The 23,003-nt window shown below is 35.9% G+C and overlaps 1 protein-coding gene across 2 annotated transcripts in view; it reads left to right on the forward strand.

Moving 5' to 3' along the window:
* PAPOLA (poly(A) polymerase alpha) overlaps window positions 1-23,003 on the forward strand; it is a 49,273-nt gene that overhangs the window by 19,438 nt on the left and 6,832 nt on the right. Inside the window, exons 5-19 of one of the 2 annotated variants that reach the window (XM_060755892.2) lie at window positions 1,381-1,490; window positions 1,778-1,831; window positions 4,454-4,565; window positions 6,263-6,352; window positions 6,457-6,595; window positions 9,247-9,319; window positions 10,708-10,828; window positions 11,539-11,623; window positions 14,650-14,703; window positions 15,813-15,932; window positions 18,056-18,165; window positions 18,600-18,721; window positions 19,971-20,113; window positions 21,267-21,364; window positions 22,301-22,521. In XM_060755892.2, coding sequence (XP_060611875.1) covers window positions 1,381-1,490; window positions 1,778-1,831; window positions 4,454-4,565; window positions 6,263-6,352; window positions 6,457-6,595; window positions 9,247-9,319; window positions 10,708-10,828; window positions 11,539-11,623; window positions 14,650-14,703; window positions 15,813-15,932; window positions 18,056-18,165; window positions 18,600-18,721; window positions 19,971-20,113; window positions 21,267-21,364; window positions 22,301-22,521 — 1,652 coding nt within the window. Of the gene's footprint in view, window positions 1-1,380; window positions 1,491-1,777; window positions 1,832-4,453; window positions 4,566-6,262; window positions 6,353-6,456; window positions 6,596-9,246; window positions 9,320-10,707; window positions 10,829-11,538; window positions 11,624-14,649; window positions 14,704-15,812; window positions 15,933-18,055; window positions 18,166-18,599; window positions 18,722-19,970; window positions 20,114-21,263; window positions 21,365-22,300; window positions 22,522-23,003 lie in introns of both variants that reach the window. The other variant, XM_060755884.2, reaches the window with a different exon arrangement.

Below are 23,003 nucleotides of genomic sequence, written 5' to 3' on the forward strand. Positions count from 1 at the left end.
TTATTAATTTCTTATAGCAGGAATTGTTCCTTGCAAACAGACTTGTGATCAGATAAGGTGTTCATTGGAGGTTGTGTCCTATTAATCATAATATGTAGTTCCTGAATCTAGCCGTGCCTCCATCACATATTGATATGGCAGGCAGTCTCGTGTACTTCATTCAGTCAGGGCTGTAGTTGTATGTCACAGGCAGACTTCACTGGTAAGATACTTGCCCTGAGTTCCCTCGGGGAGATAGGGCGGAATACAAAGTATTATTATTATTATTATTATTATTATTATTACTACTACTCAAAACATGCAGTGTGCAGATAATATGCTTATGCCTGCTACAGCATATTAAAGTGAGAAGTTTTCCTCAGATCTTTTGCAGGTAACATGCTAAATAATGGTTTCTGTCTTTGAAGGTTTGCATTAAATGCCAGCATGAAGCTAAGCAGATTTTGGAATGCATTTAGAATTAATGCTGTTCCGAATAAATTTGATTTACACATTACTAGCCATCTAATCCTAGAGATTTCCGTTAAGGACTTACCTTCTAGTGAGACTTTTGTTGTAATATAATGGCTTATTTGGCCAAATTCCAATTTACTATTGTAGCTGTTAGTATGACAGCATTTGAACAGCAGTTCTATCCACTTTCCTTTTCACAATACACCCTTGTCTTGGGTGATGCAGTCCCTTTTTGGTGTCAGTTGTTTGTCAGGTTTCAGCACTGGAACTGTCTATCCTTGGTAGGACAAATTTGAATCTAATTTATAATTGTCTAGAACTATAGTTTCATGAATGATTTTTGCAGTTTTCAATAATGTTTGGTCAAGTTGTTGATGCCTAACCACTCAGATAAAGGGCATTTTCCTGGCATTCTCTACCACCTATTGAACAATGATGCACAAGATACAAATTGTGCATCATTAATGGTCTGGGTATAGCATTCACTGTGTTCTTCAAAATGTGATAAATAATAAGTGTGATAAAAGCCAAGAATATTTGCAGTTTATCTGTCAACTCATAAAATACATACACTTTCAAAATGTTGAAATGCTTATCTAAACGTTTACAAGAGGAGTGCAAAATTATATATTTGTGCATTTAATTAACTTACATTTGTCTTAGCTTAAATAATGGGTGGAAAAAATGACCTATGTGGCCCGGGCTTATTTTTGTGGCCTCTGGGACCCTCTACATGTTGTAAAGGAGCCATGGAGGCATTGTGTACGTTTTGGAGAAGTACTGTGAAAATCTATGAGATTTTCCAAAGTTTTGAAGTAGATTAATTCAGCCTTACAGTCTCCCACAGTTGAATTTCTATTGAAAAGTAGGTATTGCATCATTTGGCTTCATGTGGTATCTAACAATGTTTATGCATACTTATTTTAGGTGCAGATATTGATGCATTATGTGTAGCACCAAGGCATGTTGACAGGAGTGATTTTTTCACCTCATTTTATGAAAAACTGAAGCTGCAGGAAGAAGTAAAAGATTTACGGGTATGTATGTTCTCTTAAACAATTGCAATTCTCTCATCCTCAATGTATTCCTTGTTGTATGAAATAGATGTAAAACTATTTTGAAGTTGGTAAGCGCACTATATATTTTCTATATAGAAATTCAGTTAATATTCTAGTACTTGGGTGCTATTTTCTGTTTTTGGGGTTTTTTTAGAACCAAGGTTGAAAGGGAATAAAAAGCCCTCTCACACAACCTCTTAAATAGTTTAGCTATCTGTATACATTCCATGTATGTTCACTTGATTACAAAATATTTTATTCTGCAGGCTGTTGAAGAAGCATTTGTTCCTGTTATTAAGCTCTGCTTTGATGGAATAGAGGTAAGAGAAAATAAGACCGCATTTTGACCCCATACATCTCATGTCCATCATTCCAGAAGACAAACACCCAGTTTCATATGTACTGGTCATATTTTTGACTGCTTGCATTATGAGTGTACAAGTCATCTTAATCTGCAGATTGGTCTACCACTTGGCACTACCTACATTATACCTGAATTTATTATAGTGGTGTGATAAAAATGCCACTACAATTACTGAAATAATACTTTTTCCATATTTGATCCCCTCACAGAGCTGTCAGCCCATTAAAAAGCCATTATGTGAATTGTCCCAGACTCATGTGCTTGCAGTCACTAAAGCTGTTGGCAATGGTGAAGTACTACCCTCCCCCCAAAGTCCTGTATTACATTGCATGTTGATGAAAGAACATATTTGCACTAAGTTTTTTAAAATAGCAAGCTAGCTAAAACTTTAGCTATATTGTCAGAAGTATGCTCATTTTATGACTTCAAAGTCTTATATGTCTTTTAGACTTTTTCTATAGTAGGGAAGGGTTAGAGTGAGTAAACCTCTCTTCTATGTCAGGCAATGTTCAGATTGACAAAAACAGTGTTTGTGTAGGAAGCACAGGGTATTACTATTAGAGAACATAACTTTTTTAGAGAAGAGCCAAAAAACCCTTTATATCAGAGTCTCCTCTTGTAGTATATAACCAAATATAATTATGCTAGGCAATGGTTTCAATTGTTAAACTGATTAACCTGCAATCTCCGATCTGTCAGGAAAACAAGAGATTTGCCAGTGCGTAAAAACAGCAGAGCTGTAGAAGTTTTTTTTTTTATTTTTTTCACTGCCTAAAAATACTCTCCCATAAAACAACTTGTTTCATATCATGCACTCAATAGACAAAAATGAAGTAGACTTTGATGGAAATAACATATTTGATTTACTCTCAACTTTCATGTGATCAGCTTACACAGATACAAAAACTTATTCGTGCAGTTTCAAATATCTCTGAGATGGCTCCCTGTTCCAGGGCATCTCTCTTGTAACAAAAAAAGCTATCAATAGGTCACATTGTCAAATAGCAAAAGAGAGAACATGTAATCTACAGCCCTTTTTATAACTTCCCAGAAACCGTAGAGTAAAGGAAGCTGCACACCAGAACATGCATACAGGAAACAGTAAGCAACAAGATCATAGACAAACTGATTGCTAAAGAAGGCTTGATGAAGGCTGTCATTTCCAACAATTACACATAGAATCATAGAATTGAAAAAGACCCCAAGAGTCATCCAGTCCAACCCCTTGCCATTTAAGAAGAAACAATCAAGCCACCCCTGAGAGATGGCCATCCAGCCCCTGTTTAAAATTCTGCAGAGAAAGAGATTTCACCACACTCCTAGGCAACATATTCCACTGCTGCACAGCTTTTACCATCAGGAGATTCTTCCTTATCTTGAGGTGGAATCTCTTCCTGTAATGTGAATCCATTGTTCTGTGTCCAGAGCAGTCGAAAATAAGCTTGTCCATTCCTCAATGTGTCATTTTTTCAACATGGCTATCAATGTCGCCTCCCTAAGGTGCTCCTTGGTTTCCAAACCTTTGATCTATGAGTAATGACTTAAGGAGCTGTATAAACTCTGGACATTTCCTTGGCTACATCTTAGTACCTGCAGAATTTTACATTCCATATCAGACCACATGCAACATGGTATCAGTAGGAATCAATGAGCTAAAGGCTAATGGAGAATAGAGGATACTGTAAGAGGCAAGGTACAAAGCAGAATCCCCTCTGCTGTATCCTGTTTCGATTTTGATGTTCACTCCTTTATGCGATAAGCTCACTGTTGTTATTATTTTGCATTACTTTAATGTATTGGCATTTGTTTGGGCATTGAATGTTTTCTTTTTGTGTGTGTAAACCGCCCTGAGTCCCCTCGAGGAGGGGGGCGGTCTATAAATAAAGTATTACTATTATTATTATTATTATGCTATTGAGGACACTTCCCCCTCCTTCTGCTGTTGGCTTCTTTGCTTTCTCACCACACACTGGGAAGCTGGAGAGCAACCTGTTGTTTTCTCCCTACTACTTCTTGTCGGAATAAGAAAGAAGTGAAGTATTTTATCTTGCATGTGGACTGTACCGTGTGTGTGCAGTAGATCTTTGCTGAACAATATCTTGACAATAGTAGTGACTAGTCATGATCTAGCCCTCCTCTTATTAATCCATTAGAATGTACTTTTGCCCCATATTAAATGTAATGAAATTAGAGTATACACTGTAAACAAAAACATGTTAAAAGGCATAGCACTTGAAAGAGTTCAACTCTTGCCCATACGGTTATCCTGGGGAAGATCTGTGGGAACATATTAGCAATTAAATATTTCGAAGCCTCCTTTGTCTTTTGTATAGTAAACAGTGTGCTTACTTTGATATTTATGCAGAGAATTAAGTGTTGTGGTTGTTAGTACATCCACAGATATGGTAAAATTATAGCTTAGAAAGTCATTTGAAAGTGACACTGGCATTTCATATGGTTAGTTATTTTATCTTTATCCTTCCTTTTGCCCAGTATAGAGTTATTGAATTGTACAACTAAATATGTATACATAAAAGTGATGAAAACCTACTTACCTTCTTTATTTTTGCCCCTTTAGATCGATATCTTGTTTGCCCGGTTAGCACTGCAGACTATTCCTGAAGATCTAGACCTTCGAGATGATAGTCTACTAAAAAATTTAGACATTAGATGCATTCGAAGTCTTAATGGTGAGTATATTATCATTTGCTGTCCCCAAGTTATGAACAAGATATGTTTTGTAGGTTTGTACTTAAATTGAATTTGCTTGTAAGTTGGAATGGGTGCATTTTAAAATCAAACTGGAGTTCCAGTGCTCTGGCAAAGGGCAAGGGGACTGGCAGGAAACCAAGGCTCCCCATCGCACTGGAGATAAGGTGCCAATGAGCTTGTTGCCTGCTTCGTTCGCCAACCTCCTTCACCTTGGCTGGGGAGCAACAGGGAGCTAACTGCACCATTCTTCAGCTAGCTGCCCCCAACCCATTCATATCTACAAGTTATTTCTAAGTTGGGAACTGCCTCTACTTGTGAAAAGTGAGAAGCCAGTCTTTTGAAACTTTACAGATATTTTGTATGCTATCAGTTTTATAAATGTGTAATGATATATCAGTATATAATGAGTTCGGTCCAAAGTTAGTCGTATTTAGAGTGTGAAATCAGTAGATCTATTCTGTGATTAAACCTGGATAAAAATTACAGTTGTTAAAGTGGTTTTGCCATACAGTTAAACTGCTGTTGTACTGCATTTACATTTTTTCACTGCCAGAAACAGAATCCATATTATCAGTCATTCTTAGCGCAAATTTAAAACCTCCTTATGTCATCACCTGCTACTTAAAAATGTATTGCAGATTAAAAATTAGCTAAGGAAGGCTCTTTGTCTTTACCCATTCCTTAATGTACCTTTTACATATGATTGCAACTCTCTGATACAAAGTATCTATGTTCTTAATAATAACTTTATTTTTCTACCCTGCCTCCCATCTCCCCGAAGGGACTCAAGGTTGCTTACACATGGCACAACGTGCCTAAAGCAGTGCATAAAATAATCACACAACACAATAAAAGAGAAAACTAACAGTGTATAAAAGAGTAATTCAAGCTCAAATCAGTGCCCAATAACCTATGGTGAGAACCGGTGTAAAACATGGCCAGCTGTAAACGGGAACAAGGGAATAGGATAGTACAAGTTGTTGCTCATGAGCTGTTCAAACTGTTCTAATATATTAGCAATTTACTCAACCAAAGAACTCAAAGCAACTTAAAATATTTCAGCAAATTATTTAGAATTGCATGTTGCTATTGTAAGACATATGCCCATATGCCACCACCTTCATGTCAGACATAAAGGTGGTAGCTAATAAAGTGTGGAATAGACCTGCAGTGTGTTCCGGCAACGAAATCTATTTTTGATATTTTGAATGAGTGGATACCTTCTGGAAAACCATCTTTAGTCAAATTGTGTGTAGAATTTTCTTGCCTTTTCTTTTCTTGCCTTGCCAATATTTTTTTCAGCTTAGACAGAATTGTTTGGCTGACTTGTGCGATGTCATTTGCTAATCAAATGACACAGCTCAGACCTTGACATTGACTATCAGAAAGGATACAATTTAATCCAGAATTCCGATTTTGCAACTTTCTGTAATTGGTATTTTGTAGCTTAATTCTGTTGTTGAAAAAGTGGTAATAAAACTGTAATAAAAAGTCCCATAGCTCATAATTGAACGGATCTGTTGACTCAGCCGTTGGCCTGCTTGGAAAGAAGGCATGATATGACTTAAAAGTATTCTTCAATGAAGAACAAAAGGGACATCATAATTCACCAAGATTTACAGTCTTGCATAATATTTCTTTACAATTAATTATACAACCTGGGTTTGTCTTCTAGGTTGCAGGGTAACTGATGAAATTCTCCATCTAGTCCCAAACATTGACAATTTCAGGTTAACACTGAGAGCTATTAAACTGTGGGCCAAACGTAAGTGGAGTTCTTCAAACTTGACTTCTTTTAAAAAACTGCTTTTTTTCTAGTTGAGTGAAAATGACTAAAGCTGTCTGTCTTTTTTTCCTCTACAACAACAGGGCACAACATCTATTCCAATATATTAGGTTTCCTTGGTGGAGTTTCCTGGGCTATGCTAGTAGCAAGAACATGCCAGCTTTATCCAAATGCAATAGCATCAACTCTTGTACATAAATTTTTCTTGGTATTTTCTAAATGGTATGTCTCTTTAGATTACACTAAAATAAAATTTATTATTGACCCTGAATTTTAGTGTTGTTTCTATGGCATTCCTTCAGATGGTGTCAGGTTAAGAAGTACACCTAAAGGAATAGTTGCATCTCCCTGGGGAATTGCAAGACATCGTGCCAGGGATGTACAGCTGTCAAGTCATATTTTATAGCCCTCATTGTACATCTTCAACTTTTTGTTGAAGTGTTAAAAAATAAACGTGTAGTCTCTGGTGGAAATGTGTCCACTTTGTTTGTGACTCCATCTGTCTTAATGTCAACAGGACTACAGAGGGCACACCATATATGCCTAATCTGGGTGGCTTGGTGTAATGGAATGGTATCTGTAAAAGTGTACAGTTAGACCAAAGTACAGTCAGCCTTCCACATTCACTGGTGTTAGGGGCACAGGACCCATGTGAAAGTGAAAAAATACAAATAAAGAAATGGCTATTTTTTTACCTGAAGGAACACCTCTCTAGGAATGTCTAGGTCTTCCAGCACAACACACTGATCAACTTTTGCTAGAAGCTGACCATGGAGTCATACCAGAGAACCTAGAGATTCCTACAAAGAACAATTTAAATCAAATCCACAAAAGTCAAAGGAATGACTGTGGGGATGACGGTAGCTACCAGTCTTATCCATGTTGTGATTGCCATGACCCATGTTTCAGGAAATAACGGAGAATCTGGACTGGGGTGGGCAACCATGGAAGATGACTGTATTAGCTCTCCGGGGGTCTTTGAAGGGCTATATCCCCCACCCTGCAAGAGTTTTAAAAAAATCCCTGCATGACTTCTAGGAGACACAAGAACATTTCCATTGTATTCTTAGCCTTTCCCCATGCCATTTTAATTCCAAGAGGACATTTCTTAACAATAAGAAGTAAGAAGTCACATCCTATTTTTTTAAAAGACCTCTTATGGTCCTTTAGTACTAGAAGGTTAGCAAAAATATGGTGAGAATGCCTCATACTCCTTAGGGCACTTGAGGGCAAACAAAATTTCTTAAATATATTTTATATTTAATGGCCCCTCAGAAATGTAAAAATCAGCTCTGGGAGCCACACTATGCCCATCTTTGTTGTAGATGGTGATCTACTACTTTCCAAATTTAATTAATAAATAAATTGCTGCCTGAAATAGTTCCAGAAAGAACAAAAAGGCAATTTCATTGTGTATTTCAGTAGAGAGGTAAACTTTTAAAAGTTTTGCACAAAGAACCATAAACTTTTAAAATTTAAACTTTCAGGATTGTGTGCAAAATGTGTAAGCTGTCCTTCCATCTTCATTCAAAATTGTGGGATCTTGGAGACTTCGTTTTCCTAACATAGCTTTCTCAGTTGAGTTGATAAAACATTGTGATATATTACAGATGTTAAAAACACTTTATACATTTCATGGCTTCATGGTCCATTTACGGTACTCCTGTTTTGTTTCTTCAGACTCATTTGACTCTTCCCTGCAGTTTTAACTAGGAAAAGTGGAATTGTGCTTTTTGGGGTTGTCCTGGCCAGAATTAAAATTCTAAAACAGTTGTGGTTCATTACACACATACACAATTGGTTTATGCAAAAGCTTCAGATATATATCTGTTTAACTTGCCCCATAAATATCTAAGATGCATAACAAATAGGTAGTATAGTGTGTATGAAATGGCAATTCAAATTTATATTCGAAGTAAACCCTTGTATCCAGCATCATTCCAGCAGTTGTTCACTAGCACAGTCTGTCTTATTACCTCTTTAATGTTCAGTGTTCCCTCCTTCACCAAAGCCTAAATATTTCTTGTCTCCTAGGAAGTATCAACACTGTGGAATTATTGCAGATTGACACCACTTCAACTGCCATAGCTCAATGTCATGAACTCATAGAAGCTGTAGTTTTACAAGGTCTTTAGCCTTCCCAGCCAAGAAGTGCTGGTGTCTCACAAAATTACAACTCCCAGGATTCCATAGCACTGAGCCATAGCATTTAAAGGGGTCTCAAACTACATTAATTCTACAATGTAGATGTTCCCCGAGATAATTTTCTTCCTCGGTTGTGATGATTGAAGATGATTGAAGTAATCCCTCCCATGAAATAAACCTCATGAGCAAAAGGGCCCAATAGTGAAAAATATAAATAAAACTACATATATTAAATGGTGTAATACTTCCCAGTAACATTGGTGGCGGTTTGCTCATCAAATCAGGTAAAGAGCCTGAGCCTGGAAGTCCACAACTTACCCGGATATGTGTTTATCAAAAAAAAAAAAAAAAAAAAAAGCACGTGCATACCATCAATATTTCTTTCTGACAGTAGCTTACTTTGTATTTCACAAAGGGGATGAATTTAAATGTTAAAATAATATTCTTCATATATAATTGCTGCATAATAGTATTGAGGCCTCCTAAACTGAACAAGTACATCTCAATATGAAAGGTTTTTTTTTCCCAACTGTTAACATTTGCTGATTTTAAGCACTATGAAAGTTGTATGGATTCAAAGAAATCACCCCATAATCAGGAAACGAAGTAGCCAGTTGTCTTTGAAAGGAAGTTTCATCTGGTTTATAAACTGAAGACTCGCATTCAAACATGTTTGCTTGCTTGTTATAAGTATTTTTCTTACTCAGTACTACAATCTCTCTAAACAGGGAATGGCCAAATCCAGTGCTATTGAAACAGCCAGAAGAATGCAATCTTAATTTGCCTGTATGGGACCCAAGGGTTAGTGTATTATTTTTTCCCCTATAAGTTCAAACTGTAAATCCAGTTGCTTCAACCCCAGTGAACTGCTCTTTGTTTCATATTCAAATATTAGTTAGTCTTACAGCACTAAAATGGAAAATTACTTAATTTTGTCCCAGATTATTTTGAAGACTGGCACAAATCTCATATTAAAATTTAGTAATTTTGAGATGCCCGAACTTAAATGTGAATATGCTTCAGTTTCATCAACTGTGATTTTCTTAAGACTCTAAACAACTGTATTAGGCACAAAATAGTGTTCCAAGTTGGACCAAGACTGTATGTACACTTCACTTACATCGGAAGTGTAATTGTTTATTCTCAAAAAGAAAAGAAAAGAGCATCCTTTTTTCATGGAGAACAGGAAAAACTTTTGTACTCAAGTATGTTTCTTCCATTTGAAAACCCAGGGTGGCTTTCATGGTACTCCTAGTGATGCTCCATTGTTTGGTCCATATCTCCTTAGTTTCAGCATTGCAATAGGGTTATGTGATGCAGGGCATTTTGCTGGGCTCATACAAAACCAGCACAATGCTCAAAGTGGAATAGAATAGGATATTTTCTACCATTTACAAGTTCTAGGTTTGCTGAAACTGAGCTGGAGATAATGACACTTACGACTACAAAGGCTTTGGAGCCTGTTGGATAACACAAAATTGGTGTTTATGAAGACTGTGCATAGTGGCTTCAAATATAGCTTTCTTTATTAAAGGCCCATATCAAATGTTAAGCTTGTTCACCCTTTTCACATGTCGAAAACCTGTACTCTAGTATCTAAACAAAATGAAAGGGTTTCAGGTTTTTTAAAAAAACATCTAAAAGTATTGAAATGCGTCCACAATTTTCCTTTCCTCCCTTCCTTCATCAAATATAATGTTCTAAATAAAAGCTATGTTAAACACATTTGGTCCTGTTGGCTACTTAGTCTTTTTTAAAAACAAAATTGGCTATTTCTTGACAATTACAGGAGTAATTACACCACATATTACAAAGGGGTTCCAGATAATTGTGTATCTGATAATACTTCCTCAAGGATTGGATGCCTCCTGAATTGTGTGACTATGAAGTAGGATATACAACTTCAAATGGAAAGAAAATATTGTTTTTTAAAATAACTTTATATCTAAAACTCAGAGTGGCAAACTCCTGCTACAATTTTTATAAATTAGAAGTAGGATACCAGGAAATTATTATATGAAATTTCTCAGTAGTGAGTTGTAAAACAATCTTTATGATTTGAAATGGCTCTTAGCTATCAGTATAGCATTTTATTTGCTGTATTGGATTTATTTTTTTTCAGTGGACAGATCCAATTTTTTTAACTTGAATATGATTGAAGAAAACTGATTGGCTGTTGTTATGTATAGGTAAACCCCAGTGATAGGTACCATCTTATGCCTATAATTACACCAGCATACCCCCAGCAGAACTCCACCTACAATGTATCCGTTTCTACACGTATGGTCATGGTTGAAGAATTTAAACAAGGTAAGCAGTTCTGAAAATCTATTCTGAAAAATCTGACCTAGTTTATATTTGCTGTAGACTGATAACTTGTTAATCCTTAGCTAATACTAATTTGAACCTCAAGGTTTTTTCTAGTCCTAAGAAGAGCATTCTCAACTAATTCAAAAGGAGCATCCCGTGGCAGTAGTTCATTATCTAGCTTTAGTTCTCTTGGCCATCCTAGTAGTTAGGTATTATGCTTGGAAATACAGGCAGTTCCCAAGTTATGAACAAGATAGGTTCTGTAGGTTTGTTCCCAAGTTGGATTTGTATGTAAGTGATGCTTCAGCCATGTGTGTGTGTTTGTGTGTGTTGGCTCTGGATAGCATAGAGAGGGGTGAACACTCCTGAGATATTTGTTTTGCTGCCTGTGCCCCTGTTCAGAAGATTTCACCTTAGTTTCTGTCTCTGTGAGAATTGGATTTTGAAAAAATTGGTTTGTTGTGATAACATGGATTGGTTATAAAGCTTCAGTGGGGACACCTTTTCCCCATGATAAGTCTTCCAGGAGTGACTTTCCCTTCCAAGGGGTAGAATTTTCTTACTTCCTGTTGTCTCACTTCCATTCTTAACTATGAGCCATGTGTAAGCCGGATGTTTGTAACTGCCAGTAGTTGCTTTGATTTCAATGAATTATTGTCTAGTAGAAGAAATAATATACAAAGATGCTAAAATCTGTTTTTGTAATTCAGGTCTTGCTATCACAGATGAAATTTTGCTGAGTAAGGCAGAGTGGTCCAAACTTTTTGAAGCTCCAAACTTCTTTCAAAAATACAAGTATGTATTTAATATTAATCTAGAAGAATTTCACTTTTGTTTTCATTTAAATTAGATAACAACAAATGATGTCATAGCAAGTAGACAAGGGATGATTTGATTCCCATATTTTATCTACGTTTTCTCTGGGTAATAAATAGGATACTTGTGGACTCTACTTGTTAGCAAAAGGCTTTCCAGAACTCCTCTTCAAACTTTTCTGAAGGAATTTTTGGACAATAAACATATTACTATATTCATTATATTTCAAATATTAGTTTGATAGGAAGTCTTGTATGTATCTTGTATTATGGCGAAAGCATGATTATATTTTAAATGAATATTTTGTTTAATTTTGGTTAAAATTGATAACTTACCCACTCAAGGTGAAAAGTAAACTTTTCTGTATAGGGCGGCTATGTATTAGTCTAAAAGAATGACATTACAGCTTTCCCCTATTAAAAAAAGATTGATGACCATAATAATGTGTCTGTGTTTTGCTTTTTCTTAATATTTTTGCTTTACGAAGGTTCATATCTTTTATGGAAGATTAAATCTACTTTGTTTCAAAGTGGGAAATAATGCATTTACATGCCTTTGATAATTCCAAGAATACTAAATATAATTCTCATTACTCATGTTGCCAATGTGCAGTGAAGGCTGAAACTGATTTACTCATGAAGTCAGCTCTTCGAGTGTCAAATTTCTACCAGTTACAAATATCAGCACCTTATTTAACGTGATTTTTTTTATTAATGTACTTCTTAATGTTTCTAAAAATATTTAGTTGCAGGTTTATAACCATTAATATTAGAATTTGTATGCCTTACTTTTTCCCAGCCTTTAAAGATTTGGCTTACTAGATCAGAAATAGCATATTTTAAAAAACACAACAACTCCCTGTAAAATGATAACATTCAACTTACTCTTCTATTTTAGTGTTTCTCAGATTCTGATCTTTCAGATACTATGGAGTTCCAACTCCTAGAAAACCTTACCCATACTCGTTGGTGTTTCTAGGACTTGAAGGTCAGAAAGCCTAGGGGTCAAAAGTTGAGAACCATTGCAGTGTATAGTTATGTTAATTTCCTAAAGTACATATGAAAGGATTTAAAATCAATTGTATGAGCTTCATGCACAATTTTTAGAATCATGGTACCGATGACAAATCCCCCCCCCCCCCAAGTAATAGCTGTTTGTATGCATCAGTAATATGAATTTGATTTTTTGGTGAAAAATGAAATAAAAGTAATTTCTCAGCATGAGAATTGGAGATCTTAACTGGTATAGAAGTTTGAATAGGGGTACTAAATTGAATAATAATGAACTTAGCTGCAAGCTATTTTCATGCAGGAGAAAATATTTTCTTCATGTTTGGGTATGAAATAGCGAATGCAGCAAATGCTTATTTCTATCAAGATCTAGTTTTTATATCCAGATATGAGCCTCAGCTTCATAAAGGTTGTGGACATAATTCAGACAACTCTTGAGGTAAAGCCATTACAGCAGCTCTCTCCTATAAATGATTATAAAACCACATAATTGTTAGAATTGAAAGGAAGCAAAAAGGCCATATTGTGCAACCCTCCGTCATGCAAGAATACACAACTAAAGCACTTTTTTTTCCATGTCAGGAGCGACTTGAGAAACTGCAAGTCGCTTGAAAGATGCCCATCAAATGCCTTTCAATTTCAAATCAAACTTATTAAAGAAAACTTGTTTGTTGTGATCCAAAGATTGCCTTCACCAGGCTGCACTCACTAGATGTACAAATCATTTTGCAAAGTTTGCATGTGGGAATAAGTGGTGTTTCTTCTTCCAACATTTTGGAATTTTAGCCCGTAAGACAGTGAAAAAGAGGAAAACTTACTAAAGCACCATAAATATTTTCATTACCATATGTCAGAAACTGATATTTAATAATTTTAATGTGTCACATCGTTTTCCTTATATTTAGGTACAAAATGCTATGTTTTTGTATATCCCAGAATAATAATAACCAACTAATTCATGCAGTATTTTTGAGGCAAAGGATCACAAACTATCAATATGAATATGATAAAATTGTTTTCGGAAAATACTATTGGCTCTCATGTAAGATGGAAATGATGGGGGAAAGTGCCTACTTTCCAGCATTCATCAGAATGTTTTGACTACCCTCTATAATATTGGTTGCTTTTAAAAAGTAAATGTAATATTAATTTTATGAAACATGAAAGTATGAACGGGGGGTTAGCTAAAATTGTACTTTTTGATCAGTTGTAATTTTTTGGATCAAAGATTCTGATAGGATTATTTGTTCACAAAGGACTTCTCTTTCCAAAATATTCCTTCAAACTTTGCTGGCAAGCCAACATTCATAAAGCAGTGGCTGAATCATGGTTCATAATTCTACAATTCTTTCCCTTGTGTTACAAGTATGCGGCTGCCTTCCCTTCAATAGAGATAGCAGATTATTTTGAGGACCTATGTCTGGGTGAAGAATACAGTTGTGTGTGTTATCAGGGCACATATCATCTGTCTCAGGCCAATGCATTTAGGTTTGTGAAGATTGCTTGAATTTTGGAAAGGTTTGGTCCATTTTATGAATTTTACTTCCCAGAATTATCCTAAATATGTGCTAGTCATGCATGGTTGCTAACTATGAAACCTTAAATACCAACCTTCTTCAATAAGGACACATTTATGTTCATCCTTCCCAATAAATCATGTTAGGTTATAAGACTTGAAGTATTAAATCCCCCCACCTCCAACTTTACAAAAAATATCAAGTCAACAAATGTGTTTTTGTGTTGCTAATTAATGCTGTTTGTTCTGGCAAATGGAGTTCATGAGAATGAGAATGTGGCTCATAGGGAGTCTGTTTTTGAAGGCCATCCGAATATCATTGTAATTTAGTGAGAATTAATATTTTAATTATTTTTTTCTGAAGTAAATAATCTAAAAATTGTATTAACACTATATTCATAAAATACTGGAAAATATAGAGGGAGTGATCTGAATTTTCAAAACTGAGACAGTATATCATATTGTTTTTATCTTTGAAGGCATTATATTGTACTTCTAGCAAGTGCACCAACAGAAAAACAACGACTAGAATGGTAAGTAACTTAACAGATTCTTTGTTCTCTTTCCCCTATATCAGTCTTTATTGGTGTGAACCCCATTTTCTACCTTTATATTTTTATTTTCCATAAATTGTGTGTTCTAGATGGAGGACACTGGTTTGTCAGAATATAGTTTTATCATGCATAATTTTATTTTTTAAATATAAAGGTTTTTTTGCAAGTGCTTTGATCTCATCCAAAGAACTTAACTTAGAAAGTACACTGTTAGCTAATGCAAACGAAACCTAGGGACACAAAAGAATGTTGTATTTTGAGTGCCAAAAGATTGGACTCCCTTTTATTTCTAAAAATCTTGAAGGATAATAATTTGTACTTAATGTCATAATTAACTGATTGATTGAATAAGGTAGATAGGCATGTACATGTCAAACATATTGGGACCTGATTATATCTGCCATGATTTGCTTTTCTGTTATGTACCATAATCAAAATAAACAGTTTTAACAAAAATAAAAATAAAAATCTTGATGGTCATGATTTTCTCTCAACAGAATTAAAATAGGCACCTTGCTATCATAAATCCACATTTCGCTTATAACTGGAGCTTCATGCCAGAAAGCACAAAAGTTTAAAAATTAGTTTGGGCATTTCTTTAGAGTTTGTTTTCAGAGAGAGGTTTGGAAAATCAAGGTGATCAGAAGTCATGAAATTTAGATTCCTCCAGTCCTTCTCATAATTTACAAGGGGAGTCACAGGGATGATTAACCCCTAAATCCAACAGCAAAATTGTTTGTGAGTGGAACCCAGTTCACAAGCAGTAGGCTGTTAACAAATTCTGTCAATAGCTGCAAATTTTCCTTGATTGTATTTGACATGAATGCCCACAACATTGTGTGGGCATAGTTCTCATTCTTCTCTTGCCGTCCCCTTAACTGAGCAGATATTGGTGGGTGGAGGGGTCAAGCGGTGAACAGCATATATAGAAAATTCGTTCCACCAGAAGTGTCCATTAACTGGTCTACGAGCATAGTTTGATATTACCTACTGCTTCCATGAGTTTAAATTGGAATTTCCTTTCTTTAACTAAATTATATATTCCTTAACTTTTACTGTCCAGTGTTAATACATTTGTTTTCTTCCAGGGTTGGCTTGGTAGAGTCAAAAATCCGTATATTGGTTGGAAGTTTGGAAAAGAATGAATTCATTACACTGGCTCATGTAAACCCTCAGTCATTCCCAGCACCCAAAGAGAATCCTGACAAGTAAGACTTCTCATCTTAATGAGGCTATTGAAAGAAGCATCAGTGAGAGCAGAAAATACAAGTTTTTTTTAAAACAAAAACAAAAATACTACTTGTACTGTATTACAGATATTTGGTTGGATGCAAGGGGCACTGACAAGTATAGATTCTGGCAATTTCACTAATAATAAACGTTTGTGTAAAACATGTAGAAGACGTGTTAGTGATTGTATACACAATCATATGAAAGATGGCATGCATTGTTCTCACATTTTATTGAGATGATGCATTAATACCATGTGTAGGTGGCGCAGTGGGTTAAAGCACTGAGCTGTTAAACTTGTTGACCGAAAGGTCGCAGGTTCAAATCCGGGGAGCGGCGTAAGCTTCCGCTGTCAGCCCCAGCTTCTGCCAACCTAGCAGTTCGAAAACATTCAAATGTGAGTAGATCAATAGGTACCGCTCCGGCAGGAAGGTAGCGGCGCTCCATGCAGTCATGCTGGCCACATGACCTTGGAGGTGTCTACGGGCAACGCTGGCTCTTCGGCTTAGAAATGGAGATGAGCACCACACCCCAGAGTTGGCCACGACTGGACTTAATGTCAGGGGACAACCTTTACCTTAAATAGAAGTGCATATCTGATTTTTGACTCACTTATCACTTGAAAATATTTTGTTCACTCAAGGAGCCTTCTAGTGATTTAAAGGCACTTGTGGATCTAAACCTGTTCCATAGATAAGGTTCTAATTTGACATGCAGTTGCAACTGGAAGGTGATAGTTACCATTGGTCTAGAAGTGTTTATCCCACTTAAACACTTTACACAGATACTCCAACAATATTATGGTATGTGATAAGTAATCAGATATAATGACAGTGTTCATTCAAGACATCCAAAGCACACCATGTTGGGAAATACCCATGTTTGTAAGTGGAAAAACAGTATTTAGATGTGGAATTCATGTATTTCAAATACCATTAATAATGGGCTTTGACTACAAGGCTCTAATGCTAATAGATTTGTAATAATACACCGAATATATCGTATTTGTTAGAGGTACGAGCACCTATAGCTCTCCAGATTTTGTTGGATTGCAACTTCTAGCATCCCTCATTGAATATATTGCCTGTGGCTGATGGAAGATGCAGTCTAGTAACATCTATAGGGCCATAGTTGGCAGCCATTTATTAGCATAGCTGGTAATGTAACATCTGGACCAGAGCGAAGAGAGGGGAGGCCAGGGGACAGCACCATCTTGTCTCCTGTATTTGCCATCCGTTGGGGACCCCTCCCCACAGCACCAACTGCCGCTCTGAGCCAGAGCAAAGAGAGGGGAGACCAGGGGACAGTTCCACCTTGTCTCCTGTGCTATTCTAATAATATGTTATAATATAATATATAATATACTGTATATACATATAATATTTATAATATTGTAATGTAATGCAATATAATACTACTAATAATAATATGATATTATAATTATATTTATATTACATGTAATACTACTAATAATATTACAGTATAACTGATATAGTGCAATATAGCAATATTTAAAACTGATATTGTACTATGTTAATAATATATTGTATGTATATATATTTTGTAAGCCGCTCTGAGTCCCCTTCGGGTTGAGAAGGGCGGCATATAAATGTCGTAAATAAATAAATAAATATCCAGAAAAATCAGGTTCTGCTGTGTGATTGTCTTTAGCGAAATGCAAAAACTATAGCTGGCTGCTTATTGTTTATTGTTTAAAATGTGTTCACTGATCGTCAAAACTATACAAACTATACAACATACTTCGGTTTATCATATTGAGTATTTGTCAATGACTTAAGAATATTTTAGTTAAATATGTAAATCATGCTAGGTTTTTTCCATTTACCAAAAGCATGGTTTGAAAAGTGCAAATCTCATAATCTGGTTGATGTTTTCATTCAAATTTTGGGTAATATTGGTACATTCTAGATTTTGTGGGTGTGTTAAGGATTTTGTGCCAACTCAGTGTTTCTATTACTGCCTATTTGTGAATTGCAAGTACAGTTATTGCTTGATGATAATCTGCTTAGCAAAAAAGGCATTTCAGAAGTGTTTCTGTTGCCATATGTAATGGTTGTTTTCATTGTATTTTTTTCCCCAGGGAAGAATTTCGGACAATGTGGGTGATTGGGTTAGTGTTTAAGAAAACTGAGAACTCTGAAAATCTGAGTGTTGATCTTACATATGACATCCAGTCTTTTACTGACACTGGTAAGCTTGAGCATTGGTGCTGGAGATAATTAAAAAAAGATGTATGTGTTTTGTCATACTCCTTTAGTTACCTATGTTCCATGAGATGCTTTTCTAGAGGGTCAAGGGACTTTCTAAATAGTGAAGGAGGTGTCACTGAGGTTTCCGAGTATGGAAGGAAATCACAGTTTGATCTCTTCCTTTCCTTGAGGATGATCATGGCTTTATTTGGAAATGGAATGAGTTCTTCTGTTTGATGAGAGGCAGGTCTGAACTCTTGCTTCTGCGCCAAAATATTATGTGGTGGCATTATTGTAGTTTCCCTTTCTCATGATTGAAGGAAGACTTAACCAGGATTGAAGAAAGTAAAACCAAAATGCTCAGGTTTGCACATTTCTTTCAGTTAATGGCTTTCCTCAAAGTCGAAATGTCTTAATGTTCTTCTCATTCTGTAGTTTATAGGCAAGCAATAAACAGCAAGATGTTTGAGATGGATATGAAAATTGCTGCAATGCATGTTAAAAGGAGGCAACTTCATCAGCTGCTCCCCAGTCACGTGCTTCAGAAGAAGAAAAAGGTAATGATATATGTATCAGTTGTATGTACTAAAGGACAAGTGGATTCTAGATTGATGTTTAGGATCTCGATTATATTAATGCTTATCATCATACCATAATTACTAGCAAAGGCATGGATATGTTTGAAGTAATCCACTATTCTATTTTCTTCTAATATGTTGGTTTGCCATTTGGATGATAATTGCCCCCAGATGGTTGAACGTTTCATACTTTAGTGAAACCTGATATTTTAAGACAGGAAAGATGTTTAAGAAACTTGTCTTCAGGCTATGTAGAGATCAGTTTAGAACTGCAGTTTTTCACAGCAGTTTTCTAGGCTGCTGTAGCAAACTTTCAGGATGATAAAAAAACTGAATTTGGGGTACATGTTGAGATCAGATACATAGATTCATTTTGCATACTTAATCATATTTCTCACTAAGTGTGATGATAGGCAGTGAAAGAAAAAAAACTAGAGAGGTAGCTAGGCTTCTGATATTTTATAATAAAACTAAAATGCAGTTTACAAGGCTATGAAACACTGAAATGATGCTACCATAGAAATTTTAATTTCAAAACAACAACTCAGTTTTCTAGTTATTTTATTTTCCATTTTTTTTCAAAATGGCAGTGTCTTGAGGATTTTTTCATCACTTTTTATTTTATTTTATATCCCGCTTTATCTCCCCATACAGAAAGTCAAAGTGACTCACAATCAAAAATATTAAAACAGTATATCAGTATCTATTAGCAGTAGTAATTATATTTAATATATTCATATTACTATATTACAATATTAATTTTTCAACTAATAGCCATGATGAGAAAGAATGATTTGATGCAAGTTTTGTTGTGTGTTTTTTTTTAAAAAAAATAGTATGTTTCTGAAGTGGGACCCAAATACTCCAAAGGCACCAGGTCTCATCGTATTTTAGAAACTAAACAGGTTCAGTCCTCTGATTATTCTTTGCCTAAGAAAACCTCATGAAATTCATGGGATCACCATACGTTTCTGAAACATACACATACTAGAGTTTTTTTTGTGTTGGGAGATGCTTCACAATATACACCCCATATTAGTCCCACACTGTTGGAAAAAGGGGGTGTGGATTGTTAAGGAAATTGAACAAAGTCCATAATTTGGGAGAAGTGTGTACACATGGCTTTTCACAATGTCATATAGGACATGTGATTACATTTCATTCAAGTCTCCTTAAATTTTATCTCCTTTTGAAAAGCTTTTGTGATTTATTGTTTTATTGGTTTCAGCATTCAACAGAAGGAGTGAGGTTGACAGCACTGAATGACAGCAGCCTAGACTTATCCATGGATAGTGATAACAGCACATCTGTGCCTTCTCCTACCAGTGCTATGAAGACAAGTCCATTGAACAGTTCTGGGAGCTCTCAGGGGTATGTACCTCCAGTATTAACTTGAGTGTACCACCAGGTGTACATTTAGGTATTTGTTTTGTAAAACCTATTCAAAATCATACTGTCTGATGAGATATGGTTCATACTGTAAGGCATATTTACTACCATACATTTTTTGGGTGAACTCTACGGTGAATATACAGAGTTATCTCATGGTTTTCTTCATATTAAGCATTCTATGAGCAGGTTATCAAAGTAAATTGATGTTAATCTGCCTTGAGCTGTCTTAAACATATCTGTTAGAAATGTGAAAGGAATCCCACCTTGAATAAAAGCAAAAATTTTAACTATATTGGGGTTCTGTATCTGTTATCTAAAGGCCTTGCTTGCTGGGGCCAATCTCTACAGCTTTTCAGTTTATTTTTAGTTCTGTTAAATGACAGTAAGGTTTGAAATACTCGACAAACTATAAGAAAAATCTAATAAATGGGCCCTTTGATAGTGATATTTCTATTCCTGTTACGTTCTTACACCATCTTCCTTGAAATAGTTTTATTGTCATTGTATTATTTCACAATGAAATCAAATGCTTTTCCATCACACATCACATAACAACACACCCATCCCTCCACACTCCAACCACCACTGCACCCCCAATGATTTAAGTAATTTAAATGTCAAAGGCTTCCAAAAAGAGCCTTAAAAGGTTAATTTGTCCATATTTTAAAATAAATTAGCACTATAGTTCCCTGCAGTTGCAATATTATTTGAAATAAAGAGAAGAGGTTGCTAGAGATGCAGAAGCAAGGCAGTTTTGCTCCTCTTTCTACTGTTCAGAGGATTCTCTAGAACTGCATGTTTGGAGACTCCTGTCAGAAGCATATCATTTTTATTGCAACCTGCAGAATGCTTTTCCTCCAGAATTATCAACAAGGATGGTTGTAACTGTATGATGAACTGGAATTTGTATAGGTTTTTAATTAAGGCATGAACAATTGATGAGCCATTGTGAATATATCTCATTGACCATGTATTGTGGTCTAGTAGCTTAAACTAGATTAGTTTTGACATAGTAAGGAAGTATTTGGAAGCTTATCAACGATGATAATGGTTTACTGATCAACTGTTGTAGGGATGTTTTGTAAGTTTGCTGTAGTTCATTGCTATGTTCTGTTTTTTATTATTTTAGCAGAACTAGTCCTGCTCCAGCTGTGACGGCAGCTTCTGTGACCAACATACAGGCTTCTGAAGTCACTGTGCCACAAACAAATTCCAGTGAAAGCTCAGGGGGTAGGAAATCAATATAATTCTGCTGTTTTCTAAATTTCTTGTCCATTAAACCAAACCTCCCCCCTCCCCCAACAGGCTCACTATTATTATCAATAGACGTGTGCTACTTGACAACAACTTTTCATGTTTAACGATTGTTTGCAATTCTGAAAAAAGTGTATAAAATACAAACCACATAATTGTGCTGGTCTGACATGGAGCTGATGGAAATTTGTAGATTAATAGGGAGCCTCCCCATTTTAAGTCTACACATGATAATTCAGGCACTTGGGATAAGGGATCTCCACTTACTCAGAAGGTACTAAGGGCCTTCTACTCCTGAAAAAATCAAGATGATAACTTTGAATTATCAATAATTATCAGATGATATCCATCAGAAGTATCTACATGAAAGCTGGGAGGGGGCACTGTATGTGGTGTGTGTCTTTCTTCTGTTTATTTGCAGAGTTCAAATTATATTTTAGTGTCAAGTCCACTTTCCTTTTTATTGTATTGTAGATCATTTAGTGATCTTATGCCATATTTACTCGAATCACTCGTTTTTGGGCTAAATTACATAGCCAAAAGTGAGGTGCACATTACATTTGATGGCACATTCGACTTATGCACATAAACTCTCTATCAGGCCAAGGCTGGGAACCCAGCTGACCTCATTCACAAGACCTTCAAAACCTCAGTTTTGAGAGCCTTGCGAATGAAGCCTTCTTTGGGAAGCTGCTGCATGTCTATCAGAATGAGGCTGGCGAGTTTGCCGGACTCAGTCTGATGGAGGGGCACATCTTCCCCTTGCCTTTCAGCTATTCCAAGGGGAAGCCACGCCTAGGATTTTTTTTTTTTTGCAGTGCAGCGTACACCTTCAGAATTGAGGTGCGCATTACAATCAATTGCACATTATACTTGCATAAATATAGTAATTATGAAAATATATCTTCCCAGGTACTTCAAGTGAAAGCATTCCTCAAACTGCCACACAGCCAGCCATCTCTCCACCACCAAAGCCTACCATCTCTAGAGTAGTTCCTTCAACCCGTGTTGTCAACCAACCACAGAGACCTTCAGGAAACACTGCAGCTAAAGTAACTAGCCCTGTAGTTGGGGTGAAGCGGACATCATCCCCTCATAAAGAAGAGTCTCCCAAAAAAATAAAAACGGAAGAGGTACTTTTATTTGCGGACTAGGAACGCCAGTCTATATTGCTAGGTAGCAGTACCACAACCAAAGTATTGATTCCATAGAAGTATCAAAAGTGTTTTTAATGAGCTTCCACTAGGCCAGTTGATGTTATATTGTGAGAAGGAAACAAAGTCTCAGGATGTTGAAAAAAGGGGTGGTTTTTTATTCCGCAAAATAAACCTAATGCATTCAAGTCTGGAAATATTTTTATGACCTTTTTCTTTCATCAGTTGCCAGACATAAGCTTTAGAAACACTCCTTGGAATTCTTGCAGGTTGATTTTAACACTGCAACTCCCCAAGGAAAGCTATAAAAATCTGTCCAGGTTGAAACATGTTGACCTACTTTCAAGAATCAAAATCTCTTTTTTTTTCAATGCCATGTGACTTTGTCTCTTCTCCACAGTTCATCTAGTGGTTGCTACTGTGTTCTTTGTTTGTTTGTTTGTTTTCTTTTCATGTGATAT

The sequence above is a fragment of the Anolis sagrei genome, chromosome 1 (genome assembly GCF_037176765.1).
Source record: "Anolis sagrei isolate rAnoSag1 chromosome 1, rAnoSag1.mat, whole genome shotgun sequence".
In the NCBI taxonomy this organism is placed as follows: domain Eukaryota; kingdom Metazoa; phylum Chordata; class Lepidosauria; order Squamata; family Dactyloidae; genus Anolis; species Anolis sagrei.